General features: G+C 47.4%; 1 protein-coding gene across 1 annotated transcript in view; it reads left to right on the top strand.

The window, feature by feature from the left end:
- Positions 1-7459: 7459 nt before the first annotated feature.
- The window catches only part of nr2c2ap (nuclear receptor 2C2-associated protein), a 129787-nt gene continuing 116842 nt past the window's right edge, over positions 7460-20404 (top strand). The window contains exon 1 of the mRNA XM_078198740.1: positions 7460-7647. Within this exon, the coding sequence (XP_078054866.1) occupies positions 7460-7647 (188 nt within the window). The remainder of the gene's footprint in view (positions 7648-20404) is intronic.

Below are 20404 nucleotides of genomic sequence, written 5' to 3'. Positions count from 1 at the left end.
AGCACCAGGAACTTGGGTTCGATTCTGGCCTCGGGCAACTGTCTGTGTGGAGTTTGCACATTCTCCCTGTGAGTGTGTGTGTTTCCTCCCATGGTCTGAAAGATGGGCTGGTCAGGTGCATTGAGCCGAACACGCGCTGGTGTGTGGCGACTAGGGGAATTTCACAGTAACTTCATTGCAGTGGTAATGTATGCCTAGTTGTGACTAATACTTAAACTTAAACAGTAACGGTGGCTTTAACAAGGAGCATTGCAGCATCAAGACATCCCGACAGCAGCTGAGTACCATTTCTACATATATATCGGAGTTTATTGGGGGTTTGTTGTTTGGAAAGGATTCAGTCCTGAGGCATGAGCCGGAACTCTATCACCTCGCCCGCCACAGAATCGGAGCGGGCGAGGGTCTGACAACGGAAATCTCCGTTGGCCTCGGGTGGGAATTTACGGTCTCGCCCGAGCGAGGCTGTAAAACCCCACCCATTAAGTTATCCTTTTGATTTCCAGATGCAGATTGGCCTGCCGCGTTTATCCAGCATGCTCTGTTTCTCTACGAGTGAGAACGCTGCACTTTCTGGAGTTCTAATTGCACCCTGAGGAGATGTGTGTTTCAGTGTTTTAGTGCTTTCCTTTGCTTGGAAAGTACAGAGCTGTCCTCTTCATCAGCCTGTAGCTTGTTCCCCTCCAGAGAGGACGAACACAACATGAGTTTGAATCTGCGCTTTGATCTGCTCCATCAACAATATTCTCACAATTAATGGTTCGCTTTAGCAAAGACCTCTCTTTGTTCCTGCGAATCCCAGTGCCACCTGCCTTTCACTTCATCTAGGGTTTCTCGTTCACACCGTGTCTCAGTTAGCTCCCTTACCAGCTCAGGCTCAAAGACCTTTCTCTGTTGATCTTTGAAGTTGTTGAAGAAGTGTAAATAATTACCTGAGCCTTGAAGATGTTCAGGAGTGTCAGTAATCGTCAGGTGAGCTTAACATAAGCTTTGGAGCTTTCAAAGTTAGTAAGAGATTTTTGCTCCCTTTCAACAAATGTTGCTTCCAATGATCTGCACCGTGTGCACGGAATGAAACACTCCGTTCAATAATACACCTCTACACAGACCCACCAATCACTCCCAGGACAGGTACTGCACTGCGTTAGATACGGAGTAAAGCTCCCACTTTATATAGAGATCTCCCACTCACCTGACAAAGGAGCAGCGCTCCGAAAGCTAGTGGCGTTTGCTACCAAATAAACCTGTTGGACTTTAACCTGGTGTTGTTAGACTCCTTACTGTGTTTTCCCATCAAACACACCCAGGACAGGTACAGCACGGAGTTAGATATAGAGTAAAGTTCCCTCTACACTGTCCCCATCAAACACTCCCAGGACAGGTACAGCACGGAGTTAGATATAGAGTAAAGCTCCCTCTACACTGTCCCAACCAACCACTCCCAGGACAGGTACAGCACGGAGTTAGATATAGAGTAAAGCTCCCTCTACACTGTCCCCCATCAAACACTCCCAGGACAGGTACAGCACGGGGTTAGATACAGAGTAAAGTCCCTCTACACTGTCCCCCATCAAACACTCCCAGGACAGGTACAGCACGGGGTTAGATACAGAGTAAAGCTCCCTCTACACTGTCCCCATCAAACACTCCCAGGACAGGTACAGCACGGGGTTAGATACAGAGTAAAGCTCCCTCTACACTGTCCCAACCAACCACTCCCAGGACAGGTACAGCACGGGGTTAGATACACTTCATCCAATTTTACTTCCCATGCCAACAGGAAATGGAATGACACATTTGAGTGAAGAGGTTTAGGAGTCCACATTCTAATCTGGATCCTGTAGTATGAGGGTGTGGCACATAAATGGTTAATGTGGGACTGAGTACAGTACCACCCACACAATGATGTAAGTGAGCAGATGACCCACACCCAGGGTCACTGTAGCGTTGGACAGAGCCCAGTGCACCAGTAAACATGGAGACAGCTCCGAGCTGGTGTCCTTTATGGTATATTTGTAAATAGTCCTAAGAGTCAGGGAAGGCTTACAGTTAACCTCCTCATGACTGCAGAGACTTCTTCAGACCTACCAAACTGTAACCAATGGTGTATAACATGGTGGCAGCTTGTGAAAAAAATTAAAACTTCATGGAAAAGGCAGGGAAATATTAAAATGCTGAAAGACTGAGAAAAAATTCAGCAAAGCCACCTGACCTGAAAAGAAACTCTGGAAGCAGAGGTGCAGAGGAAAAAATCGCCAGGAAAAAGCTCCAAAGAAAGGTTTGGAAGCTGAAGGCAGAAAATTAAAATTCCTTCATGCAGCAGAAGACTCCATTGATTCTCATAGGAAAGGCCAGCTTCTAACCACAGGGTGTGGAGTCAGCAGGGGTGAGCTAAAACCTTCATAACTCCAGGCTGCAGCAAGTCCTGAGAAACCTTTAAATAATTCAGTCAGAAGTATAGTTTGAAAAAACCCGTTGCTAAAACCTGATCCCTGAGTCCGACCTCACTCTGAACTGGAAAATTAGGAAGAATTGTGACTAAAGAATTAGCCACAAGAACGAGGAAAGGCCAAGATTTACTGCTCTCGTGACCCTGAAGTATAACGCTGAAACAGAGGAGTCTTCAGGCAGTCGATCCAAGCAGACATTTTTTTAAAAATTTTCAGGCTGGACACAAGCACCTTTGCAGTGGGAACCTGTTCAAATCAGCATGTTTGGAAAGCACTTTGTCTTCGCCTGAGCAGCGATTCCATCTTGAAGTTCTGAAGGCCCGTAAAGCAAAACCTACACTTCTAAAAATGTAACCACGGATCAGAATTCCAACTTCCAAATCATTGAGGACTAACCCAGGTCAATCACATAATTGGGGACTTTGAAGGAAATGATTCCCATGATATAGTATCGCTTGAAGTTTAGTCAGAAGCAGAAGCCTCTACTTTCTCAGAAGACTAAGGAAATTTGACATGTCAGCTACGACTCTCACCAACTTTTACAGATAGAACATAGAACATAGAACATAGAACATTACAGCGCAGAACAGGCCCTTCGGCCCACGATGTTGCACCGACCAGTTAAAAAAAAAAAAAAACTGTGACCCTCCAACCTAAACCAATTTCTTTTCGTCCATGAACCTATCTACGGATCTCTTAAACGCCCCCAAACTAGGCGCATTTACTACTGATGCTGGCAGGGCATTCCAATCCCTCACCACCCTCTGGGTAAAGAACCTACCCCTGACATCGGTTCTATAACTACCCCCTCAATTTAAAGCCATGCCCCCTCGTGCTGGATTTCTCCATCAGAGGAAAAAGGCTATCACTATCCACCCTATCTAAACCTCTAATCATCTTATATGTTTCAATAAGATCCCCTCTTAGCCGCCGCCTTTCCAGCGAAAACAATCCCAAATCCCTCAGCCTCTCCTCATAGGATCTCCCCTCCATACCAGGCAACATCCTGGTAAACCTCCTCTGCACCCTCTCCAAAGCCTCCACATCCTTCCTGTAATGTGGGGACCAGAACTGCACACAGTACTCCAAGTGCGGCCGCACCAGAGTTGTGTACAGTTGCAACATAACGCTACGACTCCTAAATTCAATCCCCCTACCAATAAACGCCAAGACACCATATGCCTTCTTAACAACCTTATCTACTTGATTCCCAACTTTCAGGGATCTATGCACACATACACCTAGATCCCTCTGCTCCTCCACACTATTCAAAGTCCTCCCGTTAGCCCTATACTCAACACATCTGTTATTCCTACCAAAGTGAATTACCTCACACTTCTCCGCATTAAACTCCATCCGCCACCTCTCGGCCCAACTTTGCAACCTGTCTAAGTCTTCCTGCAAACTACGACACCCTTCCTCACTGTCTACCACACCACCGACTTTGGTGTCATCAGCAAATTTGCTAATCCACCCAACTATACCCTCATCCAGATCATTAATAAATATTACAAACAGCAGTGGCCCCAAAACAGATCCCTGAGGTACACCACTTGTAACCGCACTCCATGATGAATATTTACTATCAACCACCACCCTCTGTTTCCTATCCGCTAGCCAATTCCTGATCCAATTTCCTAGATCACCCCCAATCCCATACATCTGCATTTTCTGCAGAAGCCTACCATGGTGAACCTTATCAAACGCCTTACTAAAATCCATATATACCACGTCCACTGCCTTGCCCCCATCCACCTCCTTGGTCACTTTCTCAAAAAACTCAATAAGGTTAGTAAGGCACGACCTACCTGCCACAAAACCATGCTGACTATCACCTATCAATTCATTACTCTCCAAATAACTATAAATCCTATCCCTTATAATTTTTTCCAACATCTTGCCGACAACAGAAGTGAGACTCACCGGTCTATAATTCCCGGGGAAGTCTCTGTTCCCCTTCTTAAACAATAGAAAGCATTCTTTCTGGTTGTATCACAGCTTGGTATGACTCCTGCTCTGCCCAAGACCGCAAGGAACTACAAAAGTTCATGAATGTAGCCCAATCCAACACGCAAACCAGCCTCCCATCCATTGACTCTGTCTACACTTCCCAATGCCTCGGCAAAGCAGCCAGCATAATTAAGGACACCACGCACTCCAGACATTCCCTCTTCCAGCTTCTTCTGTCGGGAAAAAGATATAAAAGTCTGAGGTCACGTACCAACCAACTCAAGAACAGCTTCTTCCCTGCTGCTGTCAGACTTTTGAATGGACTTACCTTGCATTAAGTTGGTCTTTCTCTACACCCTAGCTATGACTGTAACACTACATTCTGCACTCTCTCGTTTCCTTCTCTATGAACGGTATGCTTTGTCTGTATAGCACGCAAGAAACAATACTTTTCACTGTATGTTAATACATGTGTCAATAATAAATCACATCAAATCAAATCAAATAGGTTAACACACTGCTTTACATGGTAGGTCCGAATGCAGACAACATTATGGCAAGACAGAGAATTTATGAATTATCTGATAAATTCAAAGAAATATTAAAATCATTTGATGTTAAATTTAATTTAAGAAGCAACAAAAAAACCCAGAAAAGCTAAACTTAACCAGCGAGTTCAGCAGCTGGGGGGGGGCCTGACAATTCATTCATCAATGATGCTAGCAGCAGCTTGTGAGCGTGGAAATTTAAAATCAGAACTCGTCAAAGATGGAATAGAGATAGGAGGAGCAAATGATGCAGTATCTGAGCTCACACAAGCAAAGGGAATTCTAAGTCTGGAAAAAAACAATCCAGATAGAGAGGCTGTCAGAACCCTTTTAAGGGGAAATAAACCATGGTGCTGAGGTCAACCCACATTCAGCTGGTTCAGCAACAAAGGGCACAGGAACAGCCCAGGCCAGGGGAAGCAATACCTAAACCAGCCAGCAAAGTGAGCATGCCAATGGCATGGAGCTAACAGTGGTTGATAGTGCTGCCTCAGCTTGGGTGACTGGCTGTGCAGAGTTTACACGTTCTCCCCGTGGGTGGGTTTCCTCCGGGTGCTCCCACAGTCCAAAGATGTGCAGGTTAGGTTGATTGGCCATGCTAAATTGCCCCTTAGTGTCAGAGGGACTAGCTAGGATCAGTGCACGGGGTTATGGGGATAGGGCCTGGGTGGGATTGTGGTCAGTGCAGACTCGATGGGCCGAATGGCCTCCTTTTGCACTGTAGGATTCTATGGATTCTAAAGCGCCCCCACAGGTAAGATCGATGCCCTGCAATTTCAGCCCAATGATTTCAGCACAACAGGATTGGAAACGATGACAAAATGTGCTGTGGAGGTCAAAAACTTCAAAAAGCACAGAAGGCCCAAAGGTCACCCCTGAGGTCAAGACTACAGACACACGGCCATACTTCCTGGGTGAGGAGAAAGATCTTGGTTTCTTATTTTGGAATGCGGATATTTCAGTCAATGGGCATTTAATCAATTTTAAATTCGACAGCAGAGCCAGCACAACAGTCCTGTCATAGAATTCCCAAAGTGCAGAGAGAGGCTATTCGGCCCATTGAATGTGCACTGACCCTGAGAGAGTATCTTACCCAGGTCCTTTCCCGAACTCTATCCCCATAACCCCACACATTTCCTTTAGCAAACCTCCATCTTTACCTGGGGATCTGGCCTACATGTGACTCCAAATATGGTTGACTCTTAATAGCCCTCAGCCAAAGAGCTCTGAACTTCCAACAATGAACACACAAGTCTGTGGACCTGGAAGAATTCAGCTTCCAATCAGAGGCATGATTCTGGAGCTATTAATGTACGGTGGCAAACAAACGTTCAAGCTGATTTATGTCATCCATAAGCAGCCTCTCTGTCTAGAGCAGGAATGTGTGAGTATCCCTGGATCGCCTCGATACGGCAAATGTCAAGACCAGCACTGTTGTTAATCACAAAGAAGTGCAAGTTGCTGAGTACTCAAACAAGGAAGAGTATCCTGACTGGGACTTCAGCTCTGAACTGTCTTCTCTCACCTCTAATTTCTCAGGAAGCTAAGGAAATTTGGCATGTCACCAACTTTTACAGATGCACCCATAGAAAGCATCCTTTCGGAACTTGGCTTGGCTTGGTATGGCTCTGACCAAGACCTCAAGAAACTACAAAGAGTCGTGAACGTAGCCCAATCCATCACGCAAACCAGCCTCCCATCCATTGACTGTCTACACTTCCCGCTGCCTCGGAAAAGCACCCTGGATATTCTCTCTTCCACCTTCTTCTGTCGGAAACAGATACTAAAGTCTGAGGACACGCACCAACTGACTCAAGAACAGCTTCTTCCCTGCTGCCATCAGACTTTTGAACGGATCTACCTCATATTTAGAAGAATGAGGGGGAATCTTATAGAAACATATAAAATTATAAAGGGAATAGATAAGATAGAAGCAGGGAAGTTGTTTCCACTGGCAGGTGAGGCTAGAACTAGGGAGCATAGCCTCAAAATGAGGGGGAGCAGATTTAGGACTGAGTTGAGGAGAAACTTCTTCACCCAAAATGTTGTGAATCTGTGGAATTCCCTGCCCAGTGAAGCAGTTGAGGCTACCTCATTGAATGTTTTTAAGGCAAAGATAGATAGATTTTTGAACAGTAAAAGAATTAAGGGTTATGATGAGCGGGCGGATAAGTGGAACTGAGTCCACGAAAAGATCAGCCATGATCTTATTGAATGGCGGAGCAGGCTCGAGGGGCCAAATGGCCAACTCCTGCTCCTAGTTCTTACGTTCTTATTAAATTCATCTTTCTCTGCACCCTAGCTATGACTGTAACACTACATCCTGCACCCTCTCCTTTTCTTCTCTATGAATGGTATGTTTTGTCTGTAACATGTGAAAGAAATAATACTTTTCACTGTATCCCAATACATGTGACAATAATAAATCAAACCAAATCAAAAAAGAAAAGGTTTTTCTATTCTCATTACAGGTGCTGAAAAACCTTCAATGGTCTGATCACCCAGGAGGCAACCATGACCCCTCCAGTGGAGGATGCAAAAGGGACCGACGGGCTGTCCGATAAGCCTCGACCTCTGGCTCCAATGACGGTACAGCAGGTCAGCACTGAGCATGCTCTGAAACTCCCAGCCCGCACACCAAAGTCACGTGACTTGCTGGAATCAGATAAGAGCCGTTGCATTGCTGACAGCGAAATGCAGAGGTGAGCGTATCGCTAAACCTCATTCTCATCACAGGAGAATGCTCATCCTTCACTACAGAACCCATCACCACAACCCATCACCACAACCCATCACCACAACCCATCACCACAACCCATCACCACAACCCATCACCACAACCCATCACCACAACCCATCACCACAGCCCATCACCACAGCCCATCACCACAACCCATCACCACAGCCCATCACCACAACCCATCACCACAACCCATCACCACAACCCATCACCACAGCCCATCACCACAACCCATCACCACAACCCATCACCACAACCCATCACCACAACCCATCACCACAACCCATCACCACAACCCATCACCACAACCCATCACCACAGCCCATCACCACAACCCATCACCACAACCCATCACCACAACCCATCACCACAACCCATCACCACAACCCATCACCACAGCCCATCACCACAACCCATCACCACAACCCATCACCACAGCCCATCACCACAACCCATCACCACAACCCATCACCACAACCCATCACCACAACCCATCACCACAACCTGCGCAATGATGGAGGAGGTGAGAGGAGTGGCAAGGAGATGGAATTTCTTCAGCCAGAGGGTGGTGAATCTGTGGAACTCTTTGCCACAGAAGGCTGTGGAAGCCAGGTCATTGAGTGTCTTTAAGACAGAGATAGATAAGTTCTTGATTAATAAGGGGATCAGGGGTTACGGAGAAAAGGCAGGAGAATGGGGATGAGAAAAATATCAGCCATGATTGAATGGCGGAGAAGACTCGATGGGCCGAGAGACCTAATTCTGCTCCTATGTCTTATGGTCTTATGGAATATAATGTTCACCCACTTGGCAACCAACAATCCTCCACCAACCAGTGCACAGCCAAAGTGACAGATGAGGTTCAATATGGAAGGCTCAAAGGATGGAAACATACCCACAAAGCAGAACAAGCCCCCCAAACCAACTGAGAGAAACAGCAGTGACGCCCACTCCTCCAAAAGTATTGCAAACAGGATATGGGAGGGCTAGGAGTCCTGAAGGCTGTCTGAGCCAAGGACCTGTCAGGGGAAGATGGGAGTAATGATAATGTAGTAATGACAATGTAAATGTATGAAAGTAACAACAATATAAGATGTAAGGTAAACTGTAATCACTTAAAAAGCATTGAATAAAGACTGGGGTGAAGTGTAGTACGAGGGTCTGGTTCACTAACATCCTTTAGGGAAGGAAATCTGCTGTCCTTACTTGGTCTGGCCTACATGTCTGGCCCAGAGCCACAGCAATGTGGTTGACTCTCAACTGCCCTCTGAAATGGCATAGCAAACCATTCAATTCAAGGGCAATTAGGGATGGGCAATAAATGTTGCCCAGCCAGCGACACCCATATCCCACGAATGAATAAGCAAAAAATAGAGGGTTAATGTAGGACTGAGTATGGCACCACCCACACAGTGATGGAAGAGCGTGCATGATGGGCACCCAGGGTCAGCCTAGAATTAGACAGAGACGCATGTATCAGCCAGCACGGAGACAGCTCCTACCTTGTACCCTTTACTATATATTTGAAAATAGTTCTAAGAGCCAATAAAGACTTACAGTTAACTTATGTATGACTACAAAGGCTTCTTCGGACCTACCAAACTGTAGCCAATGCTCCACAACAGATCCCAGGAAGTTTTGGAATTTAGACTGACAAAGACTGTTAGTTTTACTTGTAGCAGGCAATGGAGAGAAAATAATTGAACTTGCTGAAAAAAAATAGTATTATTAACGTGCAAATCAGCCAGCCACTCGTGGTGAGTAAGAGATTTCCCATGAATTGCAAATTGCCATTGAGCTGTTGGCATCCTGCCCTCAGCCTCCCCATTGATTTCAATGAAGCTATTTACACATTAATTGCCCATCAAAATCACCACAGAAAATTAAGTTAACTAATTAACAGTGCAAGCACCCAATTAATGCCATGGTAATTGTTAATGACTGTCAATCAACCCTCTCTGACCCAGAAAGTGAACAATTAAAAGTCTCATTCCTTTGGGTTGTGTATTGTTGTTGGAGATTTCTACAAATTCTCACATTTCCTCTTGGTCGCTTTTCCCTTTCTCTTAATCCAATTGTTTTACCTTATCTCTATCTTTCTTTCTGCACCTGATTTGATTTTAATCCGCCCTCATTTCGCTCCGTCCGCCTGTCTCGTTCCCAGTCCATAAATCTCATTGGTTACGGAGATAACTGTTATTGCTGCAATTCTCTGAGGTCCCAGATGTCCCCGTTGCCCTCACTGCGCTGCCGTCTGCTCACACTTCCAGCACACTGAGAACTTTAAAAAGCACTTTCAACAAAGCAAATTCTAAACACGCACAAACAGCTGTAACTAACTAATGGGCCTGTGACACAAGATGCTCCCGATACAGCGAGGCCCGAGCCAATAGAGATTTGGGAGCAAGATTTCAGCTTGACTCTGCCAAGTGCTTCACTAGTACTCACTGGAGTGTTCACAGAATCTTGGAATCACAGCAGAACATGGCAAGGAGATCATTCATAGAATCATAGAATCATAGAATTCTATGAACACACATCATGGGCGGCACGGTGGCATAGTGGTTAGCACTGCAGCCTCACAGCGCCAGGGACCCAGGTTCGATTCCTGGTTTGGGTCACTGTTTGTGTGGAGTTTGCTTGTTCTCATATGTTCTATGTTCTATGTTCTATGCTCCAGTTTCCTCCGACATTCTGAAAGATGTGCTGGTTAGGGTGCATTGACTCAAACAGGTGCCGGAGTGTGGCGACTAGGGGAATTTCACAGTAACTTCACTGCAGCGTTAATGTAAGTCTTACTTGTGACTAATAAATAAACTTTAAAGATTCTCTACAGTGCAGAAGGAGGCCATTCAGCCCATCAAATCTGCACTGACTCTCCAACAGAACATCTTACCTAGGCCCATCCCCCTGCCCTATTCCTGTAACCCCACACATACTTTTTTATTCCACCAATCCCCCTAACGTACACATGTTTTGACACTAAGGGGCAATTTAGCATGGCCAATCCACCTAACTCGTACATCGTTGGATTGTGGGAGGAAACCAGAGTACCTGGAGGAAACCCACACAGACATGGGGAGAACGTGCAAACTCCACACAGTGACCTGAGGTTGGAATCAAACCCGGGTTCCTGGTGCTGTGAGGCAGCTGTGCTAACCACTGTGCCACCGTGTAGCCCACGATGTCTCTGCTAACACTTTGAAAGAAAAATTAGTCCAACCCCTCTCCTCCTTCCCCATTGCCCAACATTTTGAACCCTTTCCAACTATTCATTCAATTCTCTTTGAAAAGTTACTATTCAATCTGCTTCCAGCACCACTTCAAATAGAATAGTTCACTCCAGGTCTCAAGACACTCTGCTAATTTTCCTTTCCCTTATACGGCCTCTGGTTCTTTTGCCAATCATCTTAAATCTGGTTTCTCTGGTGACTGATTCTTCTGCCACCAAGATCAGTTTCTCCTTATTTGCTCCATCATCATCTTTCATGATCTTGAACACCTCAATCAAATCTCCCTGACTTCCCTCGACATTTTTTTAATTCATTCATGGGACATGGGCGTTGCTGGCTGTCCAGCATTTATTGCCCATCCCTCATTGTCCGAGGGCAGTTGAGAGTCAACCACATTGCTGTGGCGCTGGAGTCACATGTAGGTCAGACCGGGTAAGGATGGCAGATTTCCTTCCCTGAAGGACATTAGTGAACCAGATGGGTTTTTCCGACAATCAACAATGGTTTCGTGGTCATCGGTAGATTCTTAATCCCAGATATTTTTCTTAAAATTCTAATTCCACCATCTACCATGGCGGGATTTGAACCCGGGTCCCAGAACATTAGCTGAGTTCCTGGATTAATAGTTTATCGATAATACCACTAAGCCATCGCCTCCACTATTGCATTGAAGGGAAAGGCCGAGCTCTTGACATACCTGGAGTTTTTCATCCTTGCGACCATTCTAGTAACTCTGCCCTGAATCCTGTTGTTGCTAAGGAGGCAAAATGGTTTTCACTCTATCCCCAATACCTCTCTTCTCTCTGCTGATACGTACAATCCATTTCTCTCCCTCCTTGCTGAAAGACATTTGGGGTAAGGCCCCACAGATGCTGAGTATCCTCCAATTTAAAGTTTATTAGTCTCAGGTAGACTTACATTAACACTGTAATGAAGTTACTGTGAAAATCCCCTAGTTGCCACTCTCCAGTGCCTGTTCGGGGTACACTGAGGGAGAATTTAGCACGGCCAATGCACCTAACCAGCACATCTTTTGGACTGTGGGAGGAAACCGGAGCACCCGAAGGAAACCCACACAGACACGGGAGAATGTGCGCAGACAGTGACACAAGTCGGGAATTGAACCTGGGACCCTGACGCTGTGAGGCAGCAGTGCTAACCACTGTGCCACCGTGCTGCCCAAGACATCAGGAATGCCATCTCGGGCCTGATTTTACCATTTTGAGTCTAAGTGCCGGATCTGGGCATCAAATAGATCCGCGCCTGGAATCCTCTTTCCAGCGCGCACATACGGGTTTTGCCGGCTCCGGTCCGATCTGCGCTGTGGGCGGGGCTTAGCGCTGCCAGACCAATCGGAGCTCTGGTCTGCGCATGCGCGGGGGGGGGGGGGGGGGGGGGGGGGGAGAGGGGGTGTGACAGGTCCATCTGTCTCCCCAAGTCAGTTACAATACTGCGTTCAGCATCTACTGAACCATCTTGGACACAAAGGATAATGGCATTAGGGTTCTGCATGTAAGCCTTGCTTATGCTAAAAATTATATCCTTGGTGTCGGCAGCCATTCCTGATGTCACAGTACTGATAGCACCAGGAAGATCGACCAGTACCATTCATTATCCTTTGTATCCAAGATGGTTCAGTAGATGCTGAACGCAGTATTGTAGCTGACTTGGTGAGCCAGATGGACACACACGGCAGAAGGACCATCTTTGTGTTGACCAAAGTGGATCTAGCTGAGGAACATACAGCTTATCTTGCTAACGGAAGGATGGTGGAAGGAGACCAGCGATCGAGGTAGGTTGGGGGTGTGCTCTGCCAAGGGGGGCCTGCCTCCCAGGGGTGCCCGATCCCGGGGGGAAGAGTGGGGTTGGGGGGGGGGGGGGGGGGGGGGGGTCTGCCTGCCTCCCAGGGGGGACCTGCCTCCCAGGGGGGTCTGATCCGGGGGGGAGAGGGGCTCTGCCGGGGTGGTTAGCGGGGGGGTCCGCGAAGGATGGTCGAGGAGGATGGTGACTTCACAAGGGCAGAGAGGGCTTCGGAGGTTCCCCTGCAGAATAGAAATCCACTTCGGACTTTTATTCTGCAGGTCGCTAAAAGCACGGATCCAGAACGGGCCAGAAGACGGTAAAGTGGGATTTGGCAGTAGGGTTGGGCGCGCGGTTCATTAAGTCTATTTAAATGCATACTAATGCATTTAAATCGTCGGGCCGCCCGATTCGGGCACGGGCCGGACCCGCGCCCGAATCGGATGTCGGTAAAGCCGCGATCTGCTCGGAATCGGGTGCAGATCGCGGTATAGGCCCGACGCCCAACTTTACTGCGATTTCGCGCCCATCGGGCCCCTCCTCTCTGCACCCCTTCCCCCCCCCCCCCCCCCCCTCTCCCATTTCTCCCAAAATGATTTCCGGAATCTCAGAAGCAACGTACAAAGGGAAAGGGAGATTCAGTTTGCCAAAGGAGCTCAGGAGCTTTGAACATTCAGAGGCAGCAAGGTTGAGAACTGCACACCCTGGAGAGTTGGCAGAGACTTTATTTATCCATCAGGGTTATCCAAAAATGGACCCCAACCCCGGCCAAGTCTCGTCCCCTACACCAACAAAACACAGCACTTCCTTGAGATCAGAATCTGAAAGTGCATTGCTTTGGGCGATCACAGTGGCTCAGTGGTTAGCAGTGCTGCCTCAAGGCACCAGGTTCGATTCCAGCCTTGTGTGACTGTCTGTGTGGAGTTTGTACATTCTCCCCGTGTCTGCGTGGGTTTCCTCCGGGTGCTCCGGTTTCCTCCCACAGTCCAAAGATGTGCAGGTTAGGTGGTTTGGCCATGTTAAATTGCCCCTAGATGTGTAGGTCAGAGGGATTAGCGGGATAAATTTGTGGGGTTTATGGGATAGGGTAGGGGCTAGGCATGTTTATGGGATAGGGTAGGATGCTCTGTCAGAGAGTCAGTGTAGGCTCGATGGGCCGAATGGCCTCTTTCTGCATGTAAGGATTCTATGAACACTCCAGGACTGGCCTGGAGTATCCAGGAATTCCTCAGGATTCTGAGGCAAGCAACCCCAAGGAAAACTTGTGAGGGCATTTTTAAAAATTCTTAAAACATGACTTTGAACACGTTAGTTATTGGTTGTATAAACATCGAAAGAGGAGTCATAAGGACGCCAAACGTTATTCATCGGAATAATTCCCACTGACGTCACCCCATGCCAGCAGGAAACCCACGGGCGGGGCTCCGCTGCCGGTGGGCCAGAGAATCTTGTCGGCGGGACTGGAGAATCTCGCTGGTGTGAATGGCGGGAGAATTCTGGTCTAAATTTCTTCCTAAAATTCTTAAAAGCAGCTGCAATGAAAAAATATGTAAAACCTTTAACAACCGGGAACACTGACAGAAAGAGAAAATTACAGTCCTCTTAAAAAGCAATTCCTTTTATCTGATCTGGAATAAACAGACTCGAGGAAATTGCTTCAAGTGTTGCCGGGAGATTGAGTTACGCTTAAAGAAAGCTTCTGACAATGTACCTTGAAATGCAAAAAAAAATTGGAGAATTAATCTGTATTTGAAACAGTTTCAACAAGGAGCAAAATTGCTTTGAGATAAACTTCGGAAATCATTAATCAAAATATCCCCACTGTGTTGAACCTTCTTGATATTAACCCTGTCGGGATGAGTCTGGGTTTCCATGCGTTCAAGCTGGATCAGACTCCTGAACAGATCATCACCAACAACATGTCCTTATCCCCCCATGCCATCACCATAGTTAAGAAAGCTTACCAACGTCTCTACTTTCTCAGAAGACTAAAGACATTTGGCATGTCAGCTACACCTCTCACCAACTTTTACAGATGCACCATAGAAAGCATTCTTTCTGGTTGTATCACAGCTTGGTATGGCTCCTGCTCTGCCCAAGACCACAAGGAACTACAAAAGGACATGAATATAGCCCAATCCATCACACAAACCAGCCTCCCATCCATTGACTCTGTCTTCACTTCCCACTGCCTCAACAAAGCAGCCAGCATAATTAAGGACACCATGCACCCTGGACATTCTCTCTTCCACCTTCTTCTGCCGGGAAAAAGATACAAAAGTCTGAGTTCACGTACCAACCGACTCAAGAACAGCTTCTTCCCTGCTGCCATCAGATTTTTGAATGGACCTACCTTGCATCAAGTTGATCTTTCTCTACACCTTAGCCATGACTGTAACACTACATTCTGCACCCTCTCCTTTCCTTCTCTATGTACGGTATGCTCTGTCTGTATAGCGCGCAAGAAACAATACTTTTCACGGTATGCTGATACATGTGACAATAATAAATCAAATCAGACCAAACACAGGACGTGCGTGCACAGTTTCACCCTGAGCTGGATGCACAGGGTTGGAAGGCCCCAGACCTCCTGCTTTCTCAATCACTGCCGAGTGACCCTGGCCCCGATTTGTTATGTCACGAAAACAACAACAGGCTCCATTTCACTGGATGAAATTTGCATGTAATTCAGTTCTGGTCGCCACATTATAGGAAGGATGGGGAGGCTTTGGAGAGGGTGCAGAAGAGGTTTACCAGGATGCTGCCTGGATTGGAGGGTATGAGCTATAAGGAGAGGCTGGACAAACTAGGGTTGTTTTCTCTGGAGTGGCGGAGGCTGAGGGGAGACCTTAAAGTTAAAGTTTATTTATTAGTCACAAGTAAGGCTTACATTAACACTGCAATTGTTTGGGTCAATGCACCAAACCAGCAGGTGGGAGGAGACCGGAGCACCTGAAGGAAACCCACACAGACACGGGGAGAATGTGCAAACTCCACACAGACAGTGACCCAAGCTGGGAATCGAACCCAGGTCCCCGGCGCTCTGAGGCAGCAGTGTTAACCACTGTGCCCCCGTGCCACCCCTCGACCTGATAAAAGTCTATAAAATTATGAGAGGCATAGATAGGGCTGGCAGTCAGAATCTTTTTCCCAGAGTTGAAATGTCTAATACTTGAGGGCACGCACCGAAGGTGAGAGGGGGAAAGTTCAAAGGAGATGTGAGGGGCAAGTTTTTTACAGTGGTGGGTGTCTGGAACGCGCTGCCAGGAATGGTGATTGTGGTGGACTTCAGTTGTGCCTTTGTCCTGCCTGGACCACCGTTGTGTGTTTGTCATGCCTGGACACATCCCCTGCCGGCTCCTCCCCTTGTCACCTAGTATAAAGGTGGCTGTTTCCTCCCCCTTGTTCAGTTCGGGTCGGTTATCTGTTAGGATATGCTCCTGATTCTGTAATGAATAAAAGCCTACAGTTGTATTAGCACACAAGTAGTCTTTTGCCTAATTGATAGCGCATCAGTGATGGAGGCAGATACGATATGGGCTTTTAAGGGACGTTTAGATAAGCACATGAATATGCGAGGAATGGAGGATACGGACCAAGGGCAGGCAGAAGGGATTAGTTTAATTTGGCGCCATGTTCAGCACAACATCGTGGGCTGAAGGGCCTGTTCCTGTGCTGTTCTATGTTCTATGTTCTATGAAAGTGGAAAGAGCAGGGGATCAGGAACTTAGGTGGATTGGCCATGTTAAATTCTCCCTCAGTGTACCCAAAGAGGAGCCAGAGTGTGGCGACTAGGGGATTTTCAACGAAGGGAGTACCTTCATTGCAGTGTTAATGTCAGCCGACTTGTGACCAATAAATAAACTTTAACTACTGGGAGGTCTTCCAAAGAGCTGAGACAGACACAGAACCACAGCATGGTACAGCACAGAGGGAGACTATTCGGCCCATCATTCCTTTGCTGACCCTTTGAAAAGAGATAATCTAGTTAGTCCCATGCCCCCACCCGCTCTATCCCGGTCGCCTGCCCTCACGTGTATTTATCCAATTCCCTTTGGAAAGTTACGATTCAGTCCCATCTCAGGTCGCAAATTCCAGACCACAAAAACACCCTGCGTTTAAAACATTCCTCATGTCGCCTTCAGTTCCTTTGCCGAAGAACTAACCATGATGGGCCGAGTGGCCTCCACTGTGTCCTAATGATTCTTTGACTGCTGATTGCACAGGCTCACAAGCCAGGAGTGGTCACTTGGTCAAGGCAGCAAAAAGGGGTTTCTGAGGTCTGTGGAATCAATATCCCTTTTGCTTTTAGCATATTTCCATGCACAAACCTTCGGCCCTTTTGGGGAATAGCAGGGAAGTGGTGGAGGATTCTCCAGTTGGTTATCAGTCCATTGAACGGTGTTGAATGCTCCTTCTGTGGCCAACAAATCCTGGCATTAGAGTTGAATCCAGAGATTCTGTTCCAGAGGTGGATACGCTACGCACTGTGCCACAAGACCTCCCCTATCGATGTCCCTGTGCACCCATTAATCCCCTGAGAACTTTACATTGTACTGAGGTTGTGGAATCAGAATCACCATGGCACATTTCACAATCATGATGGATTGAGTTTCAACTGATGCCAACGATGTTTCTCTCCATAACGCTATTTCATAAAAATAAAGCCTGTTTCTCTCTCCATCTCTCCCAACTCTGTCCAGGTGTACAAAGAACAAAGAACAATACAGCACAGGAACAGGCCCTTCGGCCCTCCAAGCCCGTGCCGCTCCCTGGTCCAAACTAGACCATTCTTTTGTATCCCTCCATTCCCACTCCGTTCATGTGGCTATCTAGATAAGTCTTAAACGTTCCCAGTGTGTCCGCCTCCACCACCTTGCCTGGCAGCGCATTCCAGGCCCCCACCACCCTCTGTGTAAAATACGTCCTTCTGATATCCGTGTTAAACCTCCCCCCCTCACCTTGAACCTATCACCCCTCGTGAATGTCACCACCGATCTGGGAAAAAGCTTCCCACCGTTCACCCTATCTATGCCTTTCATAATTTTATACACCTCTATTAGGTCACCCCTCATCCTCCGTCTTTCCAGTGAGAACAACCCCAGTTTACCCAATCTCTCCTCATAACTAAGCCCTTCCATACCAGGCAACTTCCTGGTAAACCTCCTCTGTACTCTCTCCAAAGCCTCCACGTCCTTCTGGTAGTGTGGCGACCAGAACTGGGTGCAGTATTCCAAATGCGGCCGAACCAACGTTCTATACAACTGCAACATCAGACCCCAGCTTTTATACTCTATGCCCCGTCCTATAAAGGCAAGCATGGCATATGCCTTATTCACTACCTTCTCCACCTGTAACGGCACCTTCAAGGATCTGTGGACTTGCACATTCAGGTCCCTCTGCGTATCTACACCCTTTATGGTCCTGCCATTTATCGTATAGCTCCCCCGTATGTTAGTTCTGCCAAAATGCATCACTTCGCATTTATCTGGATTGAACTCCATCTGCCATTTCTTTGCCCAAATTTCCAGCCTATCTATGTCCTTCTGTAGCCTCTGACAATGTTCCTCACTATCTGCAAGTCCAGCCATTTTCGTGTCGTCCGCAAACTTACTGATCACCCCAGTTACACCTTCTTCCAGATCGTTTATATAAATCACAAACAGCAGAGGTCCCAATACAGAGCCCTGCGGAACACCACTAGTCACAGGCATCCAGCCGGAAAAAGACCCTTCCATTACCACCCTCTGTCTTCTGTGACCATGCCAGTTCTCCACCCATCTAGCCACCTCCCCCTTTATCCCATGAGATCCAACCTTTTGCACCAACCTACCATGAGGTACTTTGTCAAACACTTTACTAAAGTCCATATAGACGACATCCACGGCCCTTCCCTTGTCAACCATTCTGGTCACTTCTTCAAAAAACTCCACCAGGTTAGTGAGGCATGACCTCCCTCTCAGAAAACCATGCTGACTATCGTTAATGAGTTTATTCCTTTCTAAATGCGCATACATCCTATCTCTAAGAATCCTCTCCAACAACTTCCCAACCACGGACGTCAAGCTCACCGGCCTATAATTACCCGGGTTATCCTTCCGACCCTTCTTAAATAACGGGACCACATTAGCTATCCTCCAGTCCTCTGGGACCTCACCTGTGTCCAGTGACGAGACAAAGGTGTAGAGGGACAGAGTCCAGGTCCGTACTCATACACTGATTCTAACCCGGCACATCCTAAACCTGAAATCAAAGAATCATAGAATCCCCATAGTTCAGAAGGAGGTCATTTGGCTCCAGCACGGTGCCACAGTGGTTGGCACTGCTGCCTCACAGTGCCAGGGACCCAGGTTCAATTCCAGCCTTGGGGTCACTGTCTGTGTGGAGTTTGCACGTTCTCCCCGTGTCTGCGTGGGTTTCCTTCGGGTGCTCCAGTTTCATCCCACAGTCCAAAGATGTGCGGGTTAGGTGGATTGGCCGTGCTAAATTGACCCTAGGGTTAGGGGACTCGCAGGGTAAATATGTGGTGTTACGGGGATAGGGCCTGGGTTGGATTGTGGTCAGTGCAGACCCGATGGGCCGAATGGCCTCCTTCTGCACTGTAGGAATTCTATGACTCTGTGATAGGACATGCCACCGAGGCCCTATCCTTGTAACTCCACATATTTACCTCACTAATCCCCCTAACCTACACATCTTTGGACACTAAGGGGCAATTTAGCACGGCCAAGGCACCTAAGCAGCACATCTTTGGACTGTGGGAGGAAACTGGAGCACCCGGAGGAAACCCATGCAGACACGGGGAGAGCGTGCAAACTCCACACAGTCTTTGATTTTATTTGATTTATTATTGTCACATGGATTAACATGTAATGAAAAGTATTGTTTCTTGCGTGCTATACAGTCACCCAGGGCCATGGTGCTGTGAGGCAGCGGTGCTAATCATTGTGCTGCCCACTGCCTAAAATAACAAGGACAGTAGACGCATGGGAACACCACGGCAAACACAACCCTGACATGGATCCTCATCACCATTCCTTCACTGCCACTGGGTCAAAATCCTGGAACCCATTCCCGAACGGCACCGTGGGTGTACCTGAAGAAGAAGCTCTGAAGAAGAGTCAGAAGGACTCGAAACATTATCTCTGGCTGAAACTTTCCGCCCCCCGTTCACTGTTGGGATCTTCCAGTCCTGCCTAAGTCAATGGACTTTCCATTGGTTCACCCCATCCACCACGGGGGAACATACCACACCGGGGCTGGAAGATCCCGCCCTCGCTCTCCGCAGATGCTGTCAGACCTGCTGAGCTTTTCCAGCCCTTTCCCGTTTTCATGCCAGCTGGGTTGCAACTATTCAGGAAGAAGACTTGACACCACGCAGACTCAAGGGCAAATCGGGATGGGTGATAAATGGCAGCCTGAGCAGCGGCTATGTCGCAAGGATGAATCTAAAGGGAGCTCCCCCATGGCCCAGGCAACCAGACTGTGAGTTAGACAAAGCAGAGTGACCCTATGGTTCCTCTTCCCTCCGAAACAGTGCGTCAGCAAAATCAGAGAGCACCACGTCAGCCCTGTCACTGACATTTCAAGTGAAGCTTTTCCTCGGGGCTCTTTGATCTTGGGCTAATAAAAACTAATTAAGTCTCCGATGTGAATAATTAGTTAATTTCTGAGAGAAAAGGTCTG

This window comes from Mustelus asterias, chromosome 26, assembly GCF_964213995.1.
Source record: "Mustelus asterias chromosome 26, sMusAst1.hap1.1, whole genome shotgun sequence".
Classification (NCBI taxonomy): Eukaryota; Metazoa; Chordata; class Chondrichthyes; order Carcharhiniformes; family Triakidae; genus Mustelus; species Mustelus asterias.
The sequence above is the reverse complement of the archived record's forward strand: the minus strand, read 5'-3'. Positions and strand labels throughout refer to the sequence as shown.